Here is a 24,289-nt window from a genome sequence, read left to right as displayed (position 1 = left end):
ATCATTCTACTGAAAATGGAAAATGTGTCGCTTATAACGTTATGTTTGTGCCACATTCTATTAACACCACGTTTCATTGTTGTTTTTTTGGTGAATATCGAGCAATGGATTTTAATATCCTTAAAATGTGTTCACTTGATGTTTGTTTGCATGTTTTGTGAACAAATAATAATAAAAGGAAATCTTGCGCCTAATCAGAGTGGTTATCAGTTACATCTTATGCTGTAGTTTGCTTCATGGCCAGTAGATGTCGCTGATATCCCAGTGGAACACTTTGGTGGTGTCACATGTTCTCTGCAGGCTACAACAATCTTTTAAAAAGTGATCTAATTTGATAAAGTTTCATCTAAAGTCATGTCTTTGCTGCAATTATACCAACAATGAGATGAACATATTGAGTATAATAATATTAGCTATGTGTGATGCACATTTTAGATTCAAAGGGGTTAGTAATAATTTCCAATCATCTGTGTTCACTCCCCTCTAGTGGACAAAGTGAAGAATTACTACTACTACTACTGCTGCTACTGCTACTACTGCTACTACTGCTATAGAGGTCAAATCCACTTTGTGTACACTTCTTTTACCTACAATTTGCCTATGTATAAGAATTCTGACAACATACAGTGCTTATCAAATGTATCAGACCACCACCCAAAGCCTCAGATGCCCTAAATTAATAGTGGTAATTATCCATGTTTCTGTAATGGTTAAGCTCTTTAACCAAAAATAATATTGTAAATGACTAATTACAATTATTGATATTCATGAATTTTACAAAAAAAACAGTAGTAGACTGAATAGTTTGATTAATTTCTGACTTCTCAGAGAAGAAGCCCAGTGAGCCAGTTCTAATTTGGTTATAAAAAGGTGAATTCAGTTTGTTATTTGTCAAAGAATAACTGTCACATTTTTAGTTTCCAATCAGTTTTTAAAAGATTTCTAAAATATTTGTTTTTATGACAGGTGGGACAGATAATACATAAGCACTGTATGTGACAAAAACAAAACCCAATGAAAGAAACTTTAAGCAAAATCAGGAAATAAACTAACCTGCTGTTTGTTTCTAGAATATTCATAACAAACACAACATATTCATGCTCACTCTGCCTCACTCACTGTCACAGTCAGCAGCACCGGAAGAGAATTCAGGAGGATGTGATGACTGACACCAAAAAACATGAATCCAATCTTCACGGTATCCATGGTGATCTGCTCCTTTACAGGAAACGGCGTGCCAAAATTCTCATTTACGATTTGTTGTACAAGCTTAAAAAAAAGAAAGAAAGAAGGTCAGACACAATCAGAGACGTTCCAGTGGAGGAGATGATCTGGTATTTCCACAGGGGTGTGACGACTGTAGAGGTTAATGCAAGTTAATGAGAAAACCTCAAGTGGAACATTTATGAAATAATATTGTGCTCTCTCTTAGTTTCCCCAGAGGGTGCTATCGTGTAAAAAAAAAATCTCATTTCAATCAGGTTCTTTTTAATGACTAAACTGACCCAGTGCTCTGACGTTACATTTGAACTATGACTTTACACACGGATGGTAATTTCACGTCCCTCGGAAAGATACTCCTGTTAGTTGTCAACATGCTCCCTCTGTCAGAGCCTTTTTTGTGTAATGGCCACGTTTGCGTTGAACCTTTAACAGAAAAAGAGACAAATGTGAAATCATGGGAGCATGACAGAAACAAGGCCATTAATCACTTTTCCCGTGTGATTTATGATCAACCTTCTTCCTCTAAACTACACTGACCACAGAAGAGAGATTTCCACTTGTTTGTCACAGTAACAGCAGGGCAACAAGGCGATGTCCTTGTGTTGCTCCCAGTAATACTTTTTCACTGTTGTATGACAGCGTGTCTCATGAGTGCAACTGAGCATCAAGCTCTCCCAGGAGGCCTGGGAAATAGATAACCTTATACCATCTCTTGTTTTTTTCTTTTTTTCTTTCGTTTCTTTTGTGTGTGTGTAGACAAAAAAGAAATAGACTTCAACCCCATAAGCTGCAGCATTGACCCTCTTTTCACGGTTCCCATCACGGAGCGCCAGAATATCAAAACAATTCCACACAGCAGTGAACACAAGAGTTTAAATGGCAGTGCCACCTTTATTCTCCGTGTTATCACATTTCCCCCTCCTCCCTTCTGTAAGATGGAAATATCAGCTGCCCTTAAGCCATCAGTTACGTCAAATGTTAGTTGTCATGCTGGCTGCCCATGAGCATCTGAGACAGATCATTTGTCCTGAAGGCACAGGGTGATTTAATCTGGGATAAGTCAAGCTGAAGGCGTCCTGAACCGTGCAAAAATGGAATCCAATAGTTTCTTGCTTAGAGTTTATGCTAAAACCACTATGCGTGTCTGTGCTTCGGAGAAGTTGACCCATTTGTCTCCCACCAGTCCACAATCTAAGTTCAATAAAGGGCTAAATAAAGACAAAATTTACGTTTTTATTGATGTCTTTATTTGTATTTCTAATTAACAAATGAATGGCAAAGCTTTGTATTTATACAGTTTTTTATATATATATATTACCTTTTCTTTTTACAGTATATAAATTCTGTATGAACAAGAACATTTCATAAAGAGATGCTACATTTATATTTTATGTATAATTATTTGTAGTTATTTTATAACATTCAGCCTCTGTTCATTCATAGCAATTAGTATACTATAATAAAATGGATGTGGTGCATCCCATAAATCTTACTTGCAAAGTAATTGACTCATCCCTTCCTCTTTCTCCTTTCCTGTCTCACCTTCTTCTTTGAATGATGGTAAAACGAGAAGCTTTAAATTGTATAAATCACTTACTCACAGCTGCACTAAATCACAGCATAAACAAAGTCTTCAAATCTTAGCTCTAAACTCAACCAGTTCCTCAGAAATGAGGTTTTCCCTCCTCATTAGGACCAGGTTTTGGTCTCCATGAGGATAACTGGTCCTGACATGGTCAGTGTTTATACACACACACATGCTGCTTTTGCATTCTTAAACAAATGCCTAACCTTGACCCTAAAACCAGGTCTTAATTGTCAAAAAGCCTGTTAAAGTTGTGTGAACAGGTGTTGTGCCGAAAAGAGACTGCTTGCTGAAAAACGACTGCCCCCGACGGGAACGCGCATCAGTTCAGAGGAAGTGAGCGTAGGTCTACTCGTAGATATAATATACGGGTCAGCTGGCAGGCGCAGCACCAAGAGAAATGTTTTTTACTGTGCAATAGAAATGTCCTGCAGCCTAAGTGAAGAGGCGACAGAAAAAGAACGGCGCAGATAAAAAAAAGTAACCTGATGTTTTCATAATGTAGGCTAGTTGTCAACAATTGATGAGGGTAGATGCTTTACCTTGCCACTTTTATTGTTGTTGTTGTTATCGTTGTTGCAATGTGATTCTACACCGCTTTGATCTATAAATAAAGTTGCATTTCAATACCTCAGTTTCAATTATTTTATGAAGATTAGGAAATAAATGCAGAAAAGAATGCAGGAGTGTTGCCACGTCACAGTAATTACATAACAAATAATGAGAAATTAGTAGCCTAAATGTCAAAGTGCTTCCAACAATAGAGAAAAAGTATAACAATAAGATGAAAGCATGTACATTATACAATCTAAATAGGAACTAGAAAAAATAATCAGTTTCTTATTTGAAATGTTTTTAACAAAAAAAAAGCTGTCCATTATTGATAGTAAGAGATGAGGATAAGAGGAATACAGAAAGCCTTGAAGTCAAGTGGGTAAGCGCCTCGCAATTAACCAATGACACCATAGGTTAGGCTAATTGATCATAATCCATCAGGCAACTGGTCCCAAAAGACTGAAAATGGATCAGCGCATCTACAACGACATTGTGAATTATAAAACAAATGGTGGTACCATCAGGAATGTGCCAAATGGGTCTCAAGGAAAAAGAACTACACCTGCAAATCCTGCAACATAAAACGAAGTGTCCAGGCCAGACGGGCGCCTCGATGGTAAAACATACTCAACAATGTTCCTGTGTTATTGTATTCTCAGATATGGACCATAAATAAACTTTATTGTTGTACTGTGTATGTTGTATGATTTAAGTACAGTACTTTCTTCCATTCAGATATCTTTACACATCAATCAATCAGTCAATCAATCAATGGCTTTATTAGTACCTTGAAGGATACAGAGCAGTACATGGTGACCAGCACCCTGCCGAAAAGTGACTGCACCCTGTAACTCTTGATTGGTATGGGTTACATTCTCTGTCTTTTCAGCATGGACAGTAGAGGAAACCAGGTGCATGTACGGTGAATTTGGTCAATATCATTCCTTGCAATAAAGACTTACAGGGTGCAGTCAGTTTTTGGCAAGGCCTGCCGAAAAGTTCATAAAAACACCAGCCAAAATGTCCTCACAAAGATAGGTTTGTTTGACAATTAGTGCACACAGCCTGTGAGCCTGTGGCAGCGGTGGCTAACCACTGCAGCTGGAGATAAGGGAGTCACCTTCTCCTCTGGGAGTGATCAGATAAGATAAAAGAGGAAACACCAGTGTCACAGCTTAGCAAGGTCATCGTGTCCTTCTGTCGAAATCACCAGCTTTTGTTTGTAACTCCCAGGGATCCGATGGCTTTCCTTTGATTGGCACCACAGGAGGCGCTGGACTTGATCTGATAGGATGTTGATCTTATCTGCTGTTTACGCAAAGCATGGGCTGGTGAAATGACCCGAGGCGCTGCGAGAAAATCATCTAACGGCTCCAGTTGAACTGGAAAATTAATACAAACACGATTATCGGATGTGATAAGATGAAAGCGCAGAGTCACACTTGATCAGGGACAGGCGCTCCTCTTATACTAAAGATATTAAAGGCATCTGTTTCATGGCAAAATGGTGTTCCACATTCCAAGAGGACTCCTTGCTTAGTAACAAATCTAATCCACAGTAAAATAGTGCCAGTCCTTGGAGAATCAACCAAAGATGGAGACAATTAATGCCTCTAAACCACATCAGCAACCCAGGCACTTCCCCATTTCCTTTGTACCTCAGTAGCTTATCTACACTATGTTCTTGCCACAAATTGTTTCACGAAATAGTTGGAAAACTGGCTGTGATTTGCCACATGAAGAGATGCTGCGATGCAGAGAAGTGACCTGCAGCAGACCCGCACACTGCAAACCCCACAACATGCATTGTGTCTTCTTTTTTTTGTTTAAGAATATGAAAGCAGGACTTTTGCTGACTCAGAGACAGCGCTCGGCTTTAATGAACTGATTAAAAACGAGTACGTTGTGTGAAGCGCGTCTTCATGAATCATTCATGTTTGTCACTTTGTTTATTCATTAGTTAACGTCTTCCTGAATTCCCTGTTGTTTTCCAACCCAGGCACATATTGTTTCTTCTCAAATATCAGGCGTCGATTCCGGCTCACGGTGCTCAAACAGACACAGACAGACAAAATAAAAGCCTTTTTACAAGTTCTAAAAGCTTTATTTTCCAAAATCCATCACTTGTCCTCTCTAATGTACAGCACTGTAAGTTTTTTTTGTGTGTGTCAAACCATCCATGTGTACAGTGTTTCCTGCTCTCTCGAGCTGTGGAGGGATACCCTGAATGGATGGTCATGTTAGCATTTGCTCAACCTGTCACCCCTGAGAAGGCCTGGCTAATGTGACTTTAGGATGTTTTCTTAAAAAAAAAACAACTTTGAATAATGCTATTATTAATTCAGACACCATCAACGAGGAAGGAAAACAAAAAGCTGAAAAAAAAGAAGTTTTAAATATTTTCTCGTAGACTTTTAAAAAACATCTTTGTAAAACCATGTCAATAAACAAAAAGAAAACAAACAGAAAGCATTTTTTTCTCCCTTTCCCTGTATGTCATAAAGAGTTTACAATAACATAATCTACTCTTGTCTATGATAGTTCATTGTGATACAGATAACATTAACATCTCTGATAAAAATCTTCTATAGTTACTCTATGATTTCTACATATAATTTGCCTTCTCTAGATTCTCTAGTTGAAGAAAAGTCTCGCTTGTTTAGGTCTCGGAGTTCCCGACGAGTGATCGAAAAAACCAACAAACAGAACAGTGACGTTTAAAGGCTGGCTGGTTCACTGAGTAGTGTGACTGGGGAGAATCACATCAGTATGGCGATCGCTTACCGAGAAAAGACTGAAAAGCACGTATGATGATGATGATGATGATGATGATGAAATGGACTTGGATGAAATACAAAAAGGACCGCGTGGCAATTACGGGGCTTTCACGACAGATGGCACTGCTGCATCACAGACAACGACACGTACTGCACAATGAGAAATGTATAGGGTTTGTTCCATTACTGTAATTTACGACGATTTGGTGCGAGCGGTGACAGAAGGGAAGGATGGGGGCGTTGGTGGGGGAGGATGCGTGCGCTCCACGTCCTTATGAGACCTTCCCAGCAGTCCATTTTGGCAGACGGTGCACTGACATCCACATGGCGAGAGGGTGAGAGGGTGAGTGAGTGAGGGGGAAGAGACAGCACAAAGAGCCTGAACAGCAAAATGACAGTTGACGTTGCACTTGTGACACTTGTCCCAAACACTTCTCACCCTCGCTTGACGCGCCGCTGTTCTGCTCAGTAGAAGTCATACAGAAGTTCTCCTGCTTCTAGCAATGTCATGTGACACTGAAGACACTTCCTCTCTCTCTCTCTTTCTCTCGCTCTCTCAGCCACCACTCTGCTCGTAAGCTATTTAAACGGCTCGGCCCGGGAGTCAAAACATGTGAAGGTGAGCGTCGAGCATCAAGGGCAGCACCATCAGCACCATCAGCACCATCGGGACAGCACGTGGTTCCAAATGACCTGACAATTCAGAGTGGACCCTTGGCTACGTTTGAAAAGTACACACACATTATCATTATTATTGTTATTACTATTATTACAAGTGTAGACGACGATAAAGCCACAGACGCACCGAGAACACAGTATAAACATAAAACATACCAAATGTATTGCTTTAAATGTGAGACTTGTCTTAGTCGTGGATAAACTAAACAGGAAAAAAAAAAAAGTGATCATTCTCACCTGATTGTTCATTTTTCTTTCACACTGTAATTGGCATGTGTTTGTAAAAACATACATCTAGAGCATAAAAAGGTGAACATCAATACCATTTTCATTGCTTCTCTAAGTAAATCAGTTTAAGGTGCTTTTTTTAATGTGGTTGCCATGGCACTGTTCTTTTCTCCCTCCCACGCAGTATGCAGACACTGAAATGGGATGTCAATCAAGTGGCCTGCTGGCTGAGCAGCCTCCCCACCCACTGCCATCCAAAACTTTTCACAAAGCTCTGAAATCCCATTATCTCTTCAAGTTATCCACTGTGTTTTCCTCAAGTGTGTGTGTGTGTGTATGTTGGGGTGGGGGGTGTTCCTAATCATCTCGTGCTGAGATAACGTCAGAGAAAATCAAGGGCAGCAGCGAGGTGATGACGGCAGGGTGAAAGAAGCGGGGAGAAAAAAAGACAAAGATCAGTCACGAGGGGATGGGGAGAGGTGATGCAGTGTTAACACATCCAGAGCTGCACAAATGTTTTCATGCTTCAAGCTTTTTTTCGGGGGGGCCACCACGTTTGAGCTGCAGCTCCCGACCGATGCACTGGACCAAAAAGTTTGAAGATTTGCAAATTGAAACAAAGTCAAGTTGACAAGTTGACCTTTTCTGGTCCTTAATAAGTGCGTAAACCTGGTGGATACAGAAAAGGAAAATCATGACTGTGTCTGTGACTCAGAAAGGATGAAAGAAGGAAAAGAGGGGGAGACGTCTTTCTCAGGGCTCGGGGAAACTTACAGAGAAGGCCGGGGCTACAAAACGGTGCGTAAGCATATGGCTATACAGTATGCAGTTAAAGATCCACATACCATCCACAAAGAAGACACACAATATGTGTCCTTTACAGTTTTTTGTTTTTTTTTTAAAGAGAAGCAGTGCTTGTTGTAACGAGTTGTTCGATAATGCTCATATCTGGGATTATTTCCAGATTATCCTGCGGGTTTGTATCAACAAACGCGTGGCTTGTCCAGTCGTACAGAAGTAAACAGTTTCAGCTCAGGTAACGACCCACGTATGGCGTGATGAATGATCTCCTAGCCTTTTTTTTTATTAACCCGGCCCAAAACCAATAAGTTAAAAACATTGTTGAAAGAGCATCAAGTAAAGGGACCTTATTTTGTGGCAACCACACTAAACATACAACTAGACTATATTTGTTCTCTAATAAATTACACGTTTATATCGATAATCCAAACCATGTCGACCCATGAAATGGCTATAAAAGTGACCTCTGTCTCTGTGCGCCAGTCACTGCCTGGAGGCCTGTGTTGCTCTGTAGGTCACGATCAGAGGAGCAGAAAGAAGGCATGACAGGGGATCTTGGCCTTTACGATAGGAACAGCTCTTTTGGGCCTCATGGCCGACTGAGCATCAGGACTTGTGCACTGTTTCCATCTTAAGTCAGGCGTGCTGCATAGTTTGTGTGTGGCCTTTTCACGTGGGTCACACTTAAGTCGGGCCTGGGGTTCGGGTAAGGGGACAAGGGGGAGGAGCTCAAACTGGATATGGGTTAAGTCTTTAGTAAGGGGAGAAGATGATGGGTGTGTGTGTGGCCCGCAGTGGCCCCGGGGCAGGCCGAAACAGTGCGGGGCCCAGGAAGGGGGTCTGGATGAAGGTGGTGGTGCCCACTGGGTGGCGCAGGGCCAGTGGGTTAGTTGCCAATGTGCACAGAGTTGGCGGGGTGAGGGGACTGGGCAGGAAGCCAGTTGTCAAGCTCTTGGTCAGCTGCTTCTGCAAGGCCAGTTTGGTCTGGAGAAGACAGGAGGGTGGAGTGGTGAGAAGTGAGAGAAGAACATAGTGATGGTGCAGCATGTTTACAGGGCAAACATGTCTCCCAAACTCACGGCTAGAGGTCGACCAATATGGTTTTTTATGGTAACTCTGAGCAGCCGATAACTGCTTTATTTTTTGGCCCATATATTTAGCTGATTTCCTGTTTTTCTTTTTACTGATAACAAATGATACAATACTTCAGTAAGTGCAGTAATGCTCTGTCTCTCTAATGTGTACACTGCAGTGCAATTATATACAGTATTTTCAATAGAAATATCAACTAAACACTAAATTTGTGAAACAGGCAACCAAAAAAACTAAAAAAAAAAACTTTTAGTAACTTGTAAACTAAACTTTCAAGTTTCTGAGAGCAAAAAAAATGAACCAATCCCAATCATTCAAAGGAATGAATCAGTCTACCTCTACTCATGGCACTTGTTTGCACACATCGCTGCATTAGAGGAATACACATTCATACTGAATCAGACAGAACTGGATTCCTGAGCGCTTGTTGCATGATCACTCATCAGACGCACAGTATATAGACATATAGACATATATATAATAGGCTGTGTAGACACACGTCAGGGCTTAAAGGGTTAAATAACACTCCAAAGCTCTGTGATATTAAAAGAATAGTTCAGATTTTTGTTCCTTCTTTTTTTTAAAAAGGGAAATGCCATAATCACTGGATCATGCACAGCTCAGATGAGATTTGTATCGAACCAAACCTTCATAAACTTTCTCTAAAAAAAACAACAACATTCCAACAAATTACACAGCTCTGGTGTCTTAGAAATCAATACTCACCCTCTGTAAACCCTAAAGTTGGGTTTAATGGTGAGAACAGAGTGATAAATAGAGCACTTTTGTGTCACACACACTATTAGCTCCCTGAGGCATATTTAGAAATGTATGGGTACGACTGAAATGGTTAGAGGTTTAGTAAACAGTAATATGTTTACTACTCTATTTAATCTCGAGCCATAAACTATTGGTTTAAGGCTTATGAGTGAACGATGAAGAAACCTGAACACTGGAATATTTGTAATACTGCTATTAAAGGAAATTAGATTGTAATAATATCCCAGCCCTAACTTACCATAAATATGTCTTTTATGATTCAATTAATGTTTAATAGACTTAATGTAAACCAAAGTCAGTCTGCTGTGGGGAAAGAAACAGAATAAATATTACAAATGTTCAGTTTTGTTTCTGAACAACCGTTGTTTGTCTTCTTTTAGCCTGACATGGTTGGCTCTAAATGTTTGGCTGCTGCTGCTGAAGAGAGGACAAAAAGCGGATTAACGTTTCTTGCTGAAAGTCACACTGCAAGTCATATCTAACTCCTCTTCGAAATCGCTCGTGTACAGGCTCGCACATTTGATGCTCAAATACTTGTAAAAAAAAAAAAAGGGAATATAATACATCGCCTACATGGCAACAAAGAAAATCTGAACCATCCCTTTAATATAAAGATGTTTTTTTTCTTCTTTATCTCTGCTCAGTCCCCCCCCCCCGACCCTGGTCAGGCCTAAAGTTCTCGCCCTCCTCCACTGACCTGCGAGGAGAGGGAGGTGAGGTTGTACTGGCTGAACGTTTTCTTCATGGCCGACACAGCCACGCCTGCATAGCCACTCCATCTCACGTTCTGTAGGATGGAGGAGTAAGAGTAGGAGGTGGAGGGGGAGGAGATGGGGAGGTGTGTATATGACAGAGGGAGAGAAGTGATTAATCTGGAGTGCTGATTCAGGCTGCTGTTGTCAGAGCTGGTCAGTGGGGGACTATTTTAGACCTGTCTCAAGGGAAGCGGACTCATAGAGTACAACCCGTGTGCTTAACCTTTTTGACAGTACAGACAAATAAGCATGCTGCCTCACCAAGACACACACGCCACTGAGATCTGTGTGTGTGTGTGTGTGTGTGTGAGACGACTGCAACTCTGCAGAAGGGGTCAAACCAGTTAAGTGTCTTGAAAAGTACGTTTAAAATGCATTCACTTTGATTCCAGTTATGACACATTATACAACATTTTTCAGCAGAAGAGAATTACATTTAAGGGTCACACCTTTTTACATTACATGTCATTTAGCAGACGCTTTTATCCAAAGCGACTTACAATAAGTGCATTTAAACATTTGGGTACAAACAAGAGCTCGAAGTAAGTAAGTGCTTCAAGTAAGCCAAACTATAAAGTGCTAGTCATAAGTGCGATGTATAAGTAAGTGCTTTTTTTTGTCATCGTTGTCGCCTTAGTCTAGGTAGAGTCGAAAGAAATTCGTTTTTAGTCGGCGGCTGAAGATGTGGAGGCTTTCTGCTGTCCGGATGTCCATGGGGAGCTCGTTCCACCATTTGGGAGCTAGGACAGCGAACAGGAAGCTACAGGAAGCTAGAATCTGCAAGATGTAAATTTCATCATCCACTCATTTGTGCGTTGGTCTGCGTGAACCCTACACAGACTAATGCGTACAGACCTCTAGCTTGAGGCATGCACAAACGCAACACTTTGCGGTCCAATAGGTGGCGTGCTCTTGTCTTGGTCAAAAGACTCATCGAAAAAGACGGTAACCATGGAAACTTGTTTGAGGTCATTAGAGGAAGTCCACTAGTACCCACACAGCAGTTTGCGTGTGCTATACTAAATGTGTGCTAGGACGTGTCACTAGTTTGTTCCGAATCAGCGGTTTATCACGGATGACGGATCACCTTACGTGATTTTCGTATTCCCGAAGCAGCCTCCGCATTAAAACCACTTGAAACTCAGCTTCTACTGTTCTCTATTTTTCACCGCAGTGAGCTCGACCGTGACTAGACAAATGCGTCAAAAACATCACTCCCAGGGAAGCTCAGCTTCTCTGGGAGCCAGTGGAGCAGTGGGCGGACGCTTCTGCATGATGATTGGAGGAACTGTCTGGGCAGAAACGTACACGACAGCAGAGCATTTTCTGCCTCAGTCCTGTGTGGATTTTACACAGTAAATAAAAACACTACTTTTCAGTGTTACATAATTATCACGTTTCCTTGCTCTCTGTGTTGGTTTTCAGAACTGCTGAAGAACTCAGCACTCAAACAATACAAAGAAATACAAACAAGGCTGATTTACGAATTATGGAATGCGAGTCCACATATGTGGAATGTTGGACTGATGCGGACCCTCATTTAAGTATGAACGGAACGCAGGGTTTTATGCACATGTGGAAATGTGATGCGGTCAGTATGACTCTTCATGGCTCCACGTATGAATGGCGGCTCTTCACAGACACGGAATGCCGTAACTATGACCTGGCCCTTTCTCATGTGCGTGTGCGTACACAGTTGCATGGCAGTGTTTTGTTCGTCAGTGTCTTTATGCTACGACTTACCGCTAAGCTTGAGCTTGGCTGGCTCTTGGTGTGGGGGGTGAATTTGGGTTTGGGTGGTTTTCCGGCCAGCCGATCCTTGTGCCTTCTGCTATTCATGTGCTGCCGACACCAGCAGAAAAGAAACAACATTGTTACGAGCTGACAAGCATCTGTTGTAGCACACTGGAACAACTTTAAATGTTTGATAGTGAGTGAAGTGCACAGAAACTACATCGCTCTCTACCACTGACACAGTATCTAGTTCTTTCGATGCATTACTATGCGGCAGATATATATATATATATATATATATATATATATATACACATATCCTTCTGGGCTTTAAATATAAATGCATTTAAGGCATGAAGGCACAAAAACAGCCTTGGCGCTCACGCACGCCGACACAACCTGTATCTGTCTCTCAAATGTAGTATTTACTGAACATGAAAAGAAGAGAAATGACTTCCCAAACCTTGTCTGATACCAACGTAACGAGAAAATTAAATACAGGAGGCATTAACAGTTTGCAATAATGAGTGGCAAATAAATCCCCGCTCAGTGAAGAGCTTTGCAGTCACTTTTAGTGTGAGATGATATCTGTGTAATGTGGAAAAATAGCCCCGCTGGTTAAATGGCCTCTGCAATCACAACCTGGCTTCACTCATGCAGCTGTAAATTGAACGGCTGCTTTTATTTAAGTGCACACAACCAATCCTCAATCAATTTAATGTTAAAAAATGGTCTCTTGGATTAATTTAACGGTGTTTAAAATAACATCATTTCTGCCAGGATTTATAATTGAGACTTTACAGATCATTCTGGGCTAAGTTCAGTGTGTAATGTTTGTGCAAAGCCTGGATAATCACTATGTATGTGCAGGCAGTTGTGCTTTCTGATTAATTCCGTGGCCACATCCTCTGCCTGTGGAGGTGAGGTAATTATATGCATCATTTTCCGCCACTGTCTGATGTGATCTGGCCTGAGAGCCTGCCCCTGCACAGTCAACAGTGCCAGTGATCAGGTGAGCGACACTCTCACTTAGTAAGGACTTCTTCCAGCTGCCGCTTTCCTCCTCCTCATCTATCATATCATGCAACACATCACAGGCTGAGGATTCTCAGAGTCGTCGTGCTTGTTTTCTTTTCTTCTACTCGTCTTCTGTGGTGCTTGCATTTGATAAGTCACCCATTAGGGTTGATACACTGCCACATACACATTACTGTCCATTTCTTTATCCACTCCCAAACCAGCTATTATGTGTGTGAAATCACTCCACATCTATTCTTTCTACTTGAATGCTCATTGATAAATAAAATAATACAAAAGTTATTTTTACCTGGCTCAGCTGGGTCTCAGAGTTCACAAAGATTTCACACACTTCACACTGGAAGTTCTTGCTGGGCACCCCGACGCTGCCTTTGCTGCCAAGTCGCTTGCTCTTACACCCGGCACGAGCTGCCACCACCTTCCCTCTGCGTCGGGGCAGAACACTGTGACCTTCCAGCATCAGTTTGTGCTTTGTACCTGGTGGAGAAAAGCAAAGAGTTGACAGGTCTTTTGTTGCTGAAAATGAAAATTATCCAACGCCTCCCATTCCTAAAATCCCCCCCCCCCAACCAACCATCAATTACAGGAGGAAAAAGCCTTCAAAGAAAAATTTGTACCACTATTATGTGCTTCCATTTGGGAGACGGAGTTGACTGTCACTTTACAAACAGGACAATGGAGGTGAGCTTTGCTTTTCTTGGGCTCCTTGTCCTCATCTGTAAGTGGCTCTCCATTTGTGCTCGATGTGTCTGCATGGCTGCCTGACTCAGCTGTCAGGCCTGTGGCCTCAGCGGCCTCTGGTACTTCTGTGGCGCTGGTGTCTGAGGCAGTTTCAAAGAGCTGTGAGGAAGGTGAAATCTCAGGAGGGGAAAGGGTGACCAACTCAACCGAGGAAACCTCTGACACTGGCGTCAGCATCACTGAACTCCGAGGACTCTCGTCGATTTTCACCTCCAAGTTGGCTGGTTCAGGATCACTTTGAAGACCTGAGTGAAAAGAGAGAATATGGTAGAACATCAACCAAGAGTGGCTCACTGAAAACTAGCTTGTTACTTTACCCCACGGAATAGGAGTGAAGTACTGTTTTTAGTGGCTCTGTGTGTCTGTCTGTCTGTCTGTGTTTCAGCACTTGCACTCACTAATATGACAGACAGAGGCCGACAGAGGCCGACAGAGGCTTGTTGCTTGAATGGGATGAAGTCTGCCATCTCTGATTGCGTTGTTATGTCTGTGAAGGTTCTCTGTCATCCAGGTCAAAGTCATCTTCAGTAGACTGGACTGATATGAGTCAAGTTTTATGATGTTTCACCTCTCATCCAAGAGGCTTCTCCAGTTCTGACAGAGCAGGTATTTAGCCTCTGAACGTGACAGGTTTCCAGCCTTCAGAGATTAAATACCCGTGCTTTCCTCTTGGATGAAAGGCAAAACATCCTCAAAGTTAACTCAAGCAAGTCTAGTTTCCTACTGAAACATATATATATATATAGTGTAATACAGTATATAAAGTAGTCCTCAAGTCTGTAGGAGTCCACTATGGCGCGCTTGCGCTTTGATGGGGTGCAAAGATAGTCTTCAAATAATGTTTTTTTATTAGAGGCACAATTAAGAGTGTTTTATATATACATATATATATACTGTATATTAGTATAAGTGCTGAATATCAAGTGAACCCACAGACTCAGTCAATATTATTTCTTGTTTATATGCATATGTTTACACTTATTTTATGCATATATGTTATGTTAGTTTTTTTTGTAATACTCTTATTCCTTGTATATATGCATATGTTTACACTTATTTTATGCATATATGTTATTTTAGTTATTTGTAATATTTATATTTTTCTTATGTATATTTATACTTTTTTTTCTACAAAAGCATCTCTTTTTCTACTTTATGCTGGTGTTTTGTGAGTGGACAGCAAAGTAAGAATTTCATTGTACAGGGAAACGTGTTTCTTTACTGTGCATATGACAATAAACACTTTGAATCTTGAATCTTGAATATAAACAAACCCATTGAGTTCCAAGCCGCAACAAAAGTCACATGAGTCCTATCCCCTTCACCCCATTGCCCTCCCAAGAGAGACACACACTTCACCCGAGAGAACTGTGTGCGACACTCACTGAATGTCTCTATTTCACTTTGTTCACTTTCTCCCTGAACACACAGACACACACACGCACACACACACACACACACACACACACACACACACACACACACACACACACACACACACACACATCCTCAAAGCAACAGGGCTCCATTGATTTTTCCCTTTTGCGTAAATTCATTATTGAAGATAAGGGTGTTCCTTTCTCATTCCCCTAAAGAAAAAGAGCCTATATACGAGCAAGATTAGACCGTCCCCTCGCTGTAATGAGAGTGACCCCTGAGGAATTTGCGCTGCTCAGTTGGTGGAGCAGGCGCTGGTATGATCCCAAGCTTATGTGAAAGATAGGGCCACCTGAGAAGTCCCTGGAGGAGAGTGATACTCATCTGTGGAGTTAGTAGGAATCTTACAGAGGAAGACGTGGAGGCTGCTGGAAACCAAAGACCTCTAGTGATATAACTAGTGACTTTTAGTTGAGTGGAGAAGCACTCCAGATATCCATGAAAGGTGATTTTCTATTTTAATTAAAATAGAAACAGAACAGCAACAACAAAAACCAGTAGTTAATCATCCAATAAAATTCACTTATTTATACAGCTGCACCACTCGGAAATACTACTAGGACATTTTCTATCTCAGAAACTTCGTCATTTACTTAATTATTAAATAAGTTAATAAGTTATTTATCGGCTTTGGATTTTTGATTGTTGTTCAGACTAAAACATTCATCTCAAGATGACACCATTTTTGCATTTTGCTGATGATAAGACTCATCAGGCGATAGTGAAAAATAATAGATGGGTTTATAATCTTTGAGCAGGGACATTGCACAGAGATGAGTCTCTGGACTAAAACCAGAGCCTGTACCACCTGCCACCATCTTGTCATCAACAGTTTTCACAGTTGTTGATTGCAGCTCTGATAGGAAGCTGTGTACACAGCTGTTTCCCCCCCCCCAATTGAACATTACATGAAAATCAAGACTATCCTGCCCTAGCATCTTCTCTGAGAACAGAGACCTCGCCTTACACTGGCAACTAATGGAGTGGAGACACATTACATACAACGATAGATGTTGTGATCGATGCATGAAATCATCAGTTTAATCCACGATCAAACAGTCCAATTAAACCTGACAGGCTTTTAGACTGTAAACACATCTGAGGAGATCTCAATCCAGCAGACCGATCCTCTGGGAACTTCACCCGCAGCCAAACAACAAACGAACGCTGGACTCATTACGCACACATTCACGTTCACACACCGACGGGCGCTGATCGAACGCAGCCTCAGCAGCATAAACAACTTCCTGGAGGGAAAATATCATTGCTTTAAATCATCATTAGTGCGATGACGGACAGAGTTCCCACAACGGCCCGAGTCAATCAGAGATGCAGGTGATTGATGCTTGTTGCGACTGATGCAGGTCCTCTGTCTGTCTGCTCTGTCACTTACCCGCTCACTCCGTCCCTTCTTTGCTTGGACATTTTTATAATCATCGATCTTTGTGTGATAAATCCTTTTCCTAATCATTCCCGTCTCCCCTCCTTTACAAAGGATTTTTGAGGTACCATGTAAAAAGGTAAAGGCTGTCTTACAGTGACGTTACAGAGGCGAGAATTTGTGCAACACAGGACACTTGTACGTTTGCAAAGCACATTTCCCATTGCGAGCTTATCTCTTAGAAATTACAGTACGTACACAAAGTCAAATATTTTATGAACCAAAACTACATGATTCTTTCATATGTCTATAAATCAACATACGCATGCTTTTGCCAATTTATGGAAATAAAAGAGACAATAAACACAGCCCATGGCCGAGCGGAAGGGAATTGGGCTTGTAACCACGTGGTTGTCGGTTCAAATCCCTGCCTGGTCGAGAGCTGGGGCACCCCTGGGTAAGGTACCCAATCCCCAATGAATAATGTAGTTTTTCTTGGGGTGGGTGGTCTAAACAACAGAGTATTCTCATTGTTGTAGAGGTTGTGCTCCTACTTTAAGGCTCTTTGTGTGTATAGCCTTGTCACAATGCTATCGAACTTGAATATTTTGCTATTATTCATATTTAAATTTATCTGGACAAGGTTGTTTCTGGGTTCTCCAGCTTCTTCCCACAGTCCAAAGACAATCCGCACTTGTTCTCATGAACCAAGTTAAAGGATGTATGTGAAGTGAATGGTAGATGCTTCTTCATCAGTAAGGTTTGTAATGGAGCTGAAGAGGCTGACCTTGTGTCTCCAGGGGGAGTTTGTTTATTCTGTGCCTCACAGACTGACTGGTGGCACATACACACGACAGGTGTGTTATTGGCTCTTAATGGCAGACAGTGTGAGCGTTGCCGTCAGACAACTCCCCGCCAGCTTTTTAGTTTCATGGCAGACATAACTCATTTCATAGAGTGTTAATTTGGAACGCTTTTCCATTACAGGTTGGCATTGTCGTACATGCTACCACTGGCTCGTACTGCTGCTTTTCAATTTCACATCAGGACAATCACACAATTGGGCTTATTAAAGAGTGTTCCTCCTTACAAAATTGTCGCGGGCCTGCAAAAATTATTCACAGCATAAGAATCTCGCAGTGACTTATGTATTTTCTCTCTCTTCCCTGACCCCTCCTTCCTCACGTTCTCTCTCTCTCTCTTATTCCCTCTCCTCCCCGTCTGCCTACTTCATTCATTTCGTCTTATCTTCCATTTTCAGCTCATCATCTCATTTAGTCTGCCGCTAGTTCCCTCTTTCAGGGCTCTCCTTTGCAACAGCGAAATATTGAAATGAGATTTGATGAGAGCGTTATCAGGCTCCCAGTCTTTTGTCCACTTTCTCCTTTCTGAAGGAGACTCTTAATGCTCAAGGGTGGAAAAAGTGTGCATGTGTGTGTGTGTGTGAATCCACACTCATATGTCTATGAGGGATAAAGATAAAGTACAACCTGTCTCCATCTTCTCCCCCCAAACCTTTACATCTCTTCTCTGATATTTCAACTAGCATCCAAGAGCATTTTGAAATTCTATTCAGATAGCGATCCTCTCCAGGGCAGGGGGAAGTGGGGAGGGGGAGATAAAGTAGGAAGGAATATTTTCACCTTGGATGTATAAATGAAAAGTGTGGACCCAGATGAGTGCAACATGAGAAGGTAAATGGGCTCACTCTGCAGTGACATCGGCCATTTGCTCTGAGCTTGGGTTGCAGTGTCCTGAAAGTAAATCCCTTGCACTGGCTTTTTCTTTATCATGAGTCAAAATGTCTTTTTACAGCAGAAATGCAAAAACATTTAAACTTTCTGCAAAAGAAGACGACGTTTTTTCAACTCTCAGTTTGACAGCCACTTAAGTGAAAACACACACCAATATTCACCCTCGAATCTCTTCCACTGAGAGGTGCAATGCTGCCCTCTACAGTTCAAAATAAGGATGATTCAATACGATAAAAAAGATCCAGTTCAATCCAACAATCCTATATATCGCATGCTTCACTATGCACAGACTGTGAAAATGTAAATAAAAATCCACAAGAGCATGTTGAGGGCTGATTATTTCTACTTTATAGAAGAATAATATTTGTAATACAGATGGAGAATTATATCTTTGAAATGGCTTGAAATGGCACCAATGAGTTATTAACAGTTGCATTAGTTTGTGATATTGGTATAGATAATCGAGCTTGTGATATGGGTCGATATCGGTCACAAATAAGTGGTATCGTGCCATCCCTAGTTCAAAGTTCTTTATCACAGTTCTTCTCATCCTCACGTCTCCTCAGTTTCGTTGCAGTTCAAAGATCTTCTTTGCCACAGTTTAACAATTGTATTCTCCTTCAGTTTTCATCCTCATTCTTTTATTCTCATCCTCCTTCCTTGATCCTTCTGGATTCTTCTCAGAGCTCCCCTCATCTCCATTCCATTGTTCTTCTTCTAATAATAATTTCCAGCAGACTGTACAGTGAGAGGTGTGATGCTGCCCTCCACGGTTCAAAGTTCTTAAACACAGTTCATCTCATCCTCCTATCTCCAACTTCATCACGGCTCAAAGCTCTTAAACACCGTTTAAAGTTCTTCATCACCATTCAAAGTTATTCCATGCAGCTCAAAGTTCTCCATCCAAGTGCTCCCCATCCATCCTCTCAAAGTTCACACATATTTCCTTCAACGCTCCGTTCTCTTGTTGTTCAGTATCAGCACAGTCCTTAATGGGAGAGAAGGTGACGATTCCTCTCAATATTGACTTCAACATGAAAAATAAAGCACTCTTCTTTGTCCTTGGATGACCACACTTTCACAGACAATCTGGATGATTTCCAAAAGATTTTCAGATCACTGGCTAATCCACAAAGCCCCAGTCTCTGTCTGGGTTAGAACTACCTTGTCCCTTCTCCTTAACTTCATTGAAAACCCACTTATTTCTATCAGAAGGCTGCAGACAGCGGTAAGGCCGGCTGTTCTGTTTCATCTCCCACTCCTCTTGCCGCTGTCTCACTGCATTATCTTTACAGACACTAACACATTCATCCTCAACCAGTGCTGCATGTCACACAGACCCTGGCTCTGTACTGAGACAGAAGAAAAGAGAGCAGGAGGGAGAAATAAGTAGGAAACGATCCCACAGAGGTTACAGGACGATTTCAACTAGCCCTTATATTTACACAGCGTCCCTTGCTCTCAGACATCCCACAATCCCCCAGCTTTGGAGTGTCACCATTCATTACAAGGCAGAGGGACAGAGAGTCAGGTCAGATAAGTTTTGGGGGTATGATGTGGGTGAAAAGTGCTGAGGTTTGACGACACAGAGGTAACAGGAGGGAGAAGCAGTGAAGGAAAAGGTGAACAGAAGACCTAATCCCAAAGTGTAGGGCAATGAAGCGGATGGACAGAGATGAGTGAGGAAAAGACATGGAGGAGGAGGACGGAAGCAGGTTATGGACAGATGAAATGGAGTAGAAGGTGGAATTAGAGGAATGATAGAGGATGGAGAGATGCAGAGGACAATCTCTCGTTGATGCTTTCTTTTCCATTTCTGTCTCTTTATGTACCTGTTCCCTCCACTAAGCTCGTATCCATGAGGGCGGGGAGAGCCGCCTCGGTCGTTGACGCCTTGCTCCTGTCCCGGTCCCGGTCCCGGTCTCTGTCTCGGTCTCTTTCTCTCCCGGTGCACGAGGCCTCGCCAGTTCGTCGCTGCCTGTTCTTCTGGGCCTCGATGGCTTTGAGTTTCCGTGCGTGCTTGTGGCCCTTATAGTGGGCTTCTGCTTGGTTCTGCAGAGGGGGAAAAAAAATGAGAGACAACATGGATTTAGGGGGGTGGGGGGACAAGCAGAAATGGCTCATTGCATTATCTGTTGGTAAAGGGACTGGAGCCCACGTGCGGGAAATGTTAAAATGCATGCTTGAATATTCGCTCTCTTGCAGGCATGCACAGACTGCAAGGAGGCGAGTCTGTTTCCTCCTGATAACAGCGTTTGCCACATTGGGAGGCCAGAGGTATAATTGCATGTGTAATGTGTAACAAGAGAGTGGATCCCATCTCCACAACCGCACTATTGATTTGCACCGTCAGAGTCGGCCACTGGAAATCACAGGACACGTGTGAATGTGCACAGCCAGTGACACACACGACTCCCGCACACACGACTCCGATGCGGAACACATTTTTGATTGAGTGTGACGCAGAAATAAACACTTCAATTCCGCCCACCGAGCGCATCGCGATTCACCTTCACATTTTCATCACTCTCACGGTCCCGCGCTCAATCCGAGAACAAAGCTCCCATTGTCAGAGCAAGCACTGGTACAAAGACATGCTAGAGAAATCAATACAGAGATTACTCATTTAAAGTTAATACAATCTCTAGGGATTAGTTCTCATGGTCGAGGGGAGGAGAAGCAGAGTGTGTGCACAGGGGGAAATATACTAAATCACTAATTTGCACAAAGAATAGTGGGATATACTGAAAACAGATAAGAAATAGCTTTTTCTTTCTGTATGTTTTGACAAGAGAATGCAAGGTAAGGTTCGGTCAATCCACCAAGTGCTCTCATCCACGTTTACCGCCTCCAGAAATAAATCAGGCAAATCCTCAGCCACCAAAAGAACTCCAGTTAAGATACTTTCTTTGCTTTGAAGGACACCTGAGTGAGGACTAAATACACCGGGAAGTGACAAAGAGACTCGCAAACACTGAGAGCCTTTCACATTAGGAGCAAAATGTGGATTTCTCTCACAACCTGAGCAACAAAACACCAAGTGCAATAAGCAATAAAAACAACGCTTATTGGGCTGCAGTAGCAATATGAGGCTACTGGTTTCCATGACTTCAGAGGACATAACATGTGACATCCATTTATTTCCTGCAGACTCTAACTATAACTTCTACTTCCATACAACATGTCTTCACCTTAAATTGTAATAATTTACATTATGAATGACCACCAATGTGCCTGTGTCCCCACAACATGAGTAATACCTGAAACACACATACTGTAGCTATTCCTCTCAGGACACAGCACTGACTTTGATTTTTTATTCAGACACACAAAGCATTATTCCAACCTGAACCATAAAAAAAAAAAGAAAAAGAGAGGAAACGAAATGTATGATGATAATGGGGGCGGGACTAGTTAAGCTTTGCTTATTTCCCTTTCGGTAATGTATATTGTGTGAACTGCACTGTTATGTGATGAGTGATCTAAATGTCATGACCGAAATATATAAATAAATAAATAAATAACTAGTTATCCCTCTTATGACCATCATGATATTCAGGCCGTCTGGATTTATTTTGATTTTATGGCTGTAGAATTGTCAAAACATGTTAAATAAGTGAGTGCGCTTCTGCCACCTTTTTCCAAGATAACTTTCACTTTTGATATCTGACACTTATTCAACCGTTTAGGAATGACGGTACTGAGAAGCTGACGCGCTGGTGAATCTTGTCTGTGATCGGACGGTCGCTCCGTAATGGCAAGTACAGTTCCCTCCAAAATGGGTAAAAATGGGTGGGTTCAAACAAAAGGTGCTATCTTCCAAGTTGTGTATCAGATCCAGATGCAGATAAATACCTAGAACAGGGGTGTCAAACATACGGCCCGGGGGCCAGAACCGGCCCGCCAGAGGATCCAATCTGGCCCAAAGGATGAATTTGTCAAAATTTCACACTATGATTACAATATAAACGTAAGGTCAAATGTAATATTTTTCAATTCCAGATACCTGTGACTAAATGTTTATGCCTTTTATAGATGATGCGTAAATAGTAAATGATATTGTTGAAATTTCACTTATATTTCTCAAGAAATTTCATGTTTTGTAAAAATATCCTTCATTAAATGTAAAACAAAGGAGAAAAAACAAAGGAGTTCTTGTTGGTCATAGGTTATTATGCTATTATTTTACTATTTTTACTGGTCCGGCCCACTTAAGATCAAATTGTGCTGTATGTGGCCCCTGAACAAAAATGAGTTTGACACCCCTGACCTAGAAATAAAAGCTGAAATGTCTCATATTCATATTTTAATGTCAAAACCAAATGTATTCAGTCTATGGTCTAACAGTCTAAAAATAAAGGAATTGGTCTCACAGTTCCAATACTTTTGGAGGGCACTGTATATGGACGCAAAGCTCTATCTGTCTGCTCTCCAGCATCCATCCACCAATCTTCTACTGCTTTAGCCTCCACATAAGGGTCTGGCAAAAGGAGGAGTCACACCCTGGACAAGTTGTCAGTTCATAGTTTTTGAATTTTCTAGATATCACAGTTATGGTAAGACAGGATGGTAACAGAAGGGTTAATACCAAACCCTAACCTCAACCTCACCACAATTCAAATATTGGACTTAAGAGCCAGACAGGGTAACGGATACAAGAACACACACACACACACACCAGTCTGGTGGTCTATGTAAACACCAGCATTCAGGAATTAAACATGTAGACGCTAAGCCAGTGTTGTGATGTACTGTAGCCGAGGCCTATAAATAATATTGCTGTAAAAGCATCTGCAAGAACAAAATACTCTGTGACTCATCTGCCACGTCAAGGCTTCAGTGATTAGTGTGATGTGACAAATTCAGCCAGCCACCTTCTCCACCACCAGCCTTCTCCACCAAGCCGAGTCTCAGCGGAGCCAGAGGAACAAGGTGTGAAAACAAGTGTTTGTTTTTTTTTGGGGTTTTTTTTTTTCCACATCATCACACCAGTCAGTATGACTTCAGTGAGATACAATGATCTTCTGGGACAATGTTGATTGAGCAATCCTCAACACAGTCCCCTAAAAAGAAACACTTGACTACACCTGGTGTAACTCGTGCTGCAAACAAACGATTACATGTTGAGTTAATCGATTAGTTGTTTGATCCTTTTCATTATTAGATTTTGCAGAGGTGCAGTAAACAAGTGCACACCGCAGTACTAACCCTAACCACAGCATACACATACCTGCATACATGTGAATACACAGTACATGTGTCCATACAGTATATATGTAAAACCAAAAAATAAGGCGAGTTCATCTTTATAATTGATCATAAATGTCTTAAAGTCTTAAGATCTTAAGATAAGTTCATGGAACAATTTAGCATATATATATAAATACAGTCTATAAAGACAGAGAGAGACGCTTTATGTTTTTAGTTCTTTTCTTCCATTTTTCTTCATATATTTGCATTTCTTTTTTAATTCTCATAGCAATTACCATTTCATATTTTTAGTTTACAAGACCTTTCCATTTATGCTGATTTAAAGGGCCACAAAAGTATACTTTTTTTCCAGCGTTAAATGTGTTATTTGATCATTGGACAGTGGATCTGAGATACGTGGCTCATTCCCACAACAGAGGGGGCTGGGATTGAAAATCTTTTAAAAAATTGGACAAAAAGTCGATGTCAAAGTCAGTTTTATGAGTAAAAGATGTGAAAAAGTCAATGTGAGTCTGTAA

At 41.5% G+C, this 24,289-nt stretch overlaps 1 protein-coding gene across 2 annotated transcripts in view; it reads right to left on the bottom strand.

The window, feature by feature from the left end:
* Nucleotides 1-5,800: 5,800 nt before the first annotated feature.
* The window catches only part of znf385c (zinc finger protein 385C), a 141,467-nt gene continuing 122,978 nt past the window's right edge, over nucleotides 5,801-24,289 (bottom strand). For both annotated transcript variants that reach the window (XM_044050335.1, XM_044050336.1), the window contains 6 exons: nucleotides 20,393-20,612; nucleotides 13,865-14,233; nucleotides 13,537-13,724; nucleotides 12,219-12,317; nucleotides 10,418-10,507; nucleotides 5,801-8,832 (listed from right to left, as the gene is read on the bottom strand). In XM_044050335.1, coding sequence (XP_043906270.1) covers nucleotides 8,602-8,832; nucleotides 10,418-10,507; nucleotides 12,219-12,317; nucleotides 13,537-13,724; nucleotides 13,865-14,233; nucleotides 20,393-20,612 — 1,197 coding nt within the window. In that variant the 3' untranslated portion in view covers nucleotides 5,801-8,601. The remainder of the gene's footprint in view (nucleotides 8,833-10,417; nucleotides 10,508-12,218; nucleotides 12,318-13,536; nucleotides 13,725-13,864; nucleotides 14,234-20,392; nucleotides 20,613-24,289) is intronic.

Source organism: Solea senegalensis, linkage group LG19 (genome assembly GCF_019176455.1).
Source record: "Solea senegalensis isolate Sse05_10M linkage group LG19, IFAPA_SoseM_1, whole genome shotgun sequence".
In the NCBI taxonomy this organism is placed as follows: Eukaryota; Metazoa; Chordata; class Actinopteri; order Pleuronectiformes; family Soleidae; genus Solea; species Solea senegalensis.
This window is presented reverse-complemented; position numbering and strand designations above follow the sequence as displayed.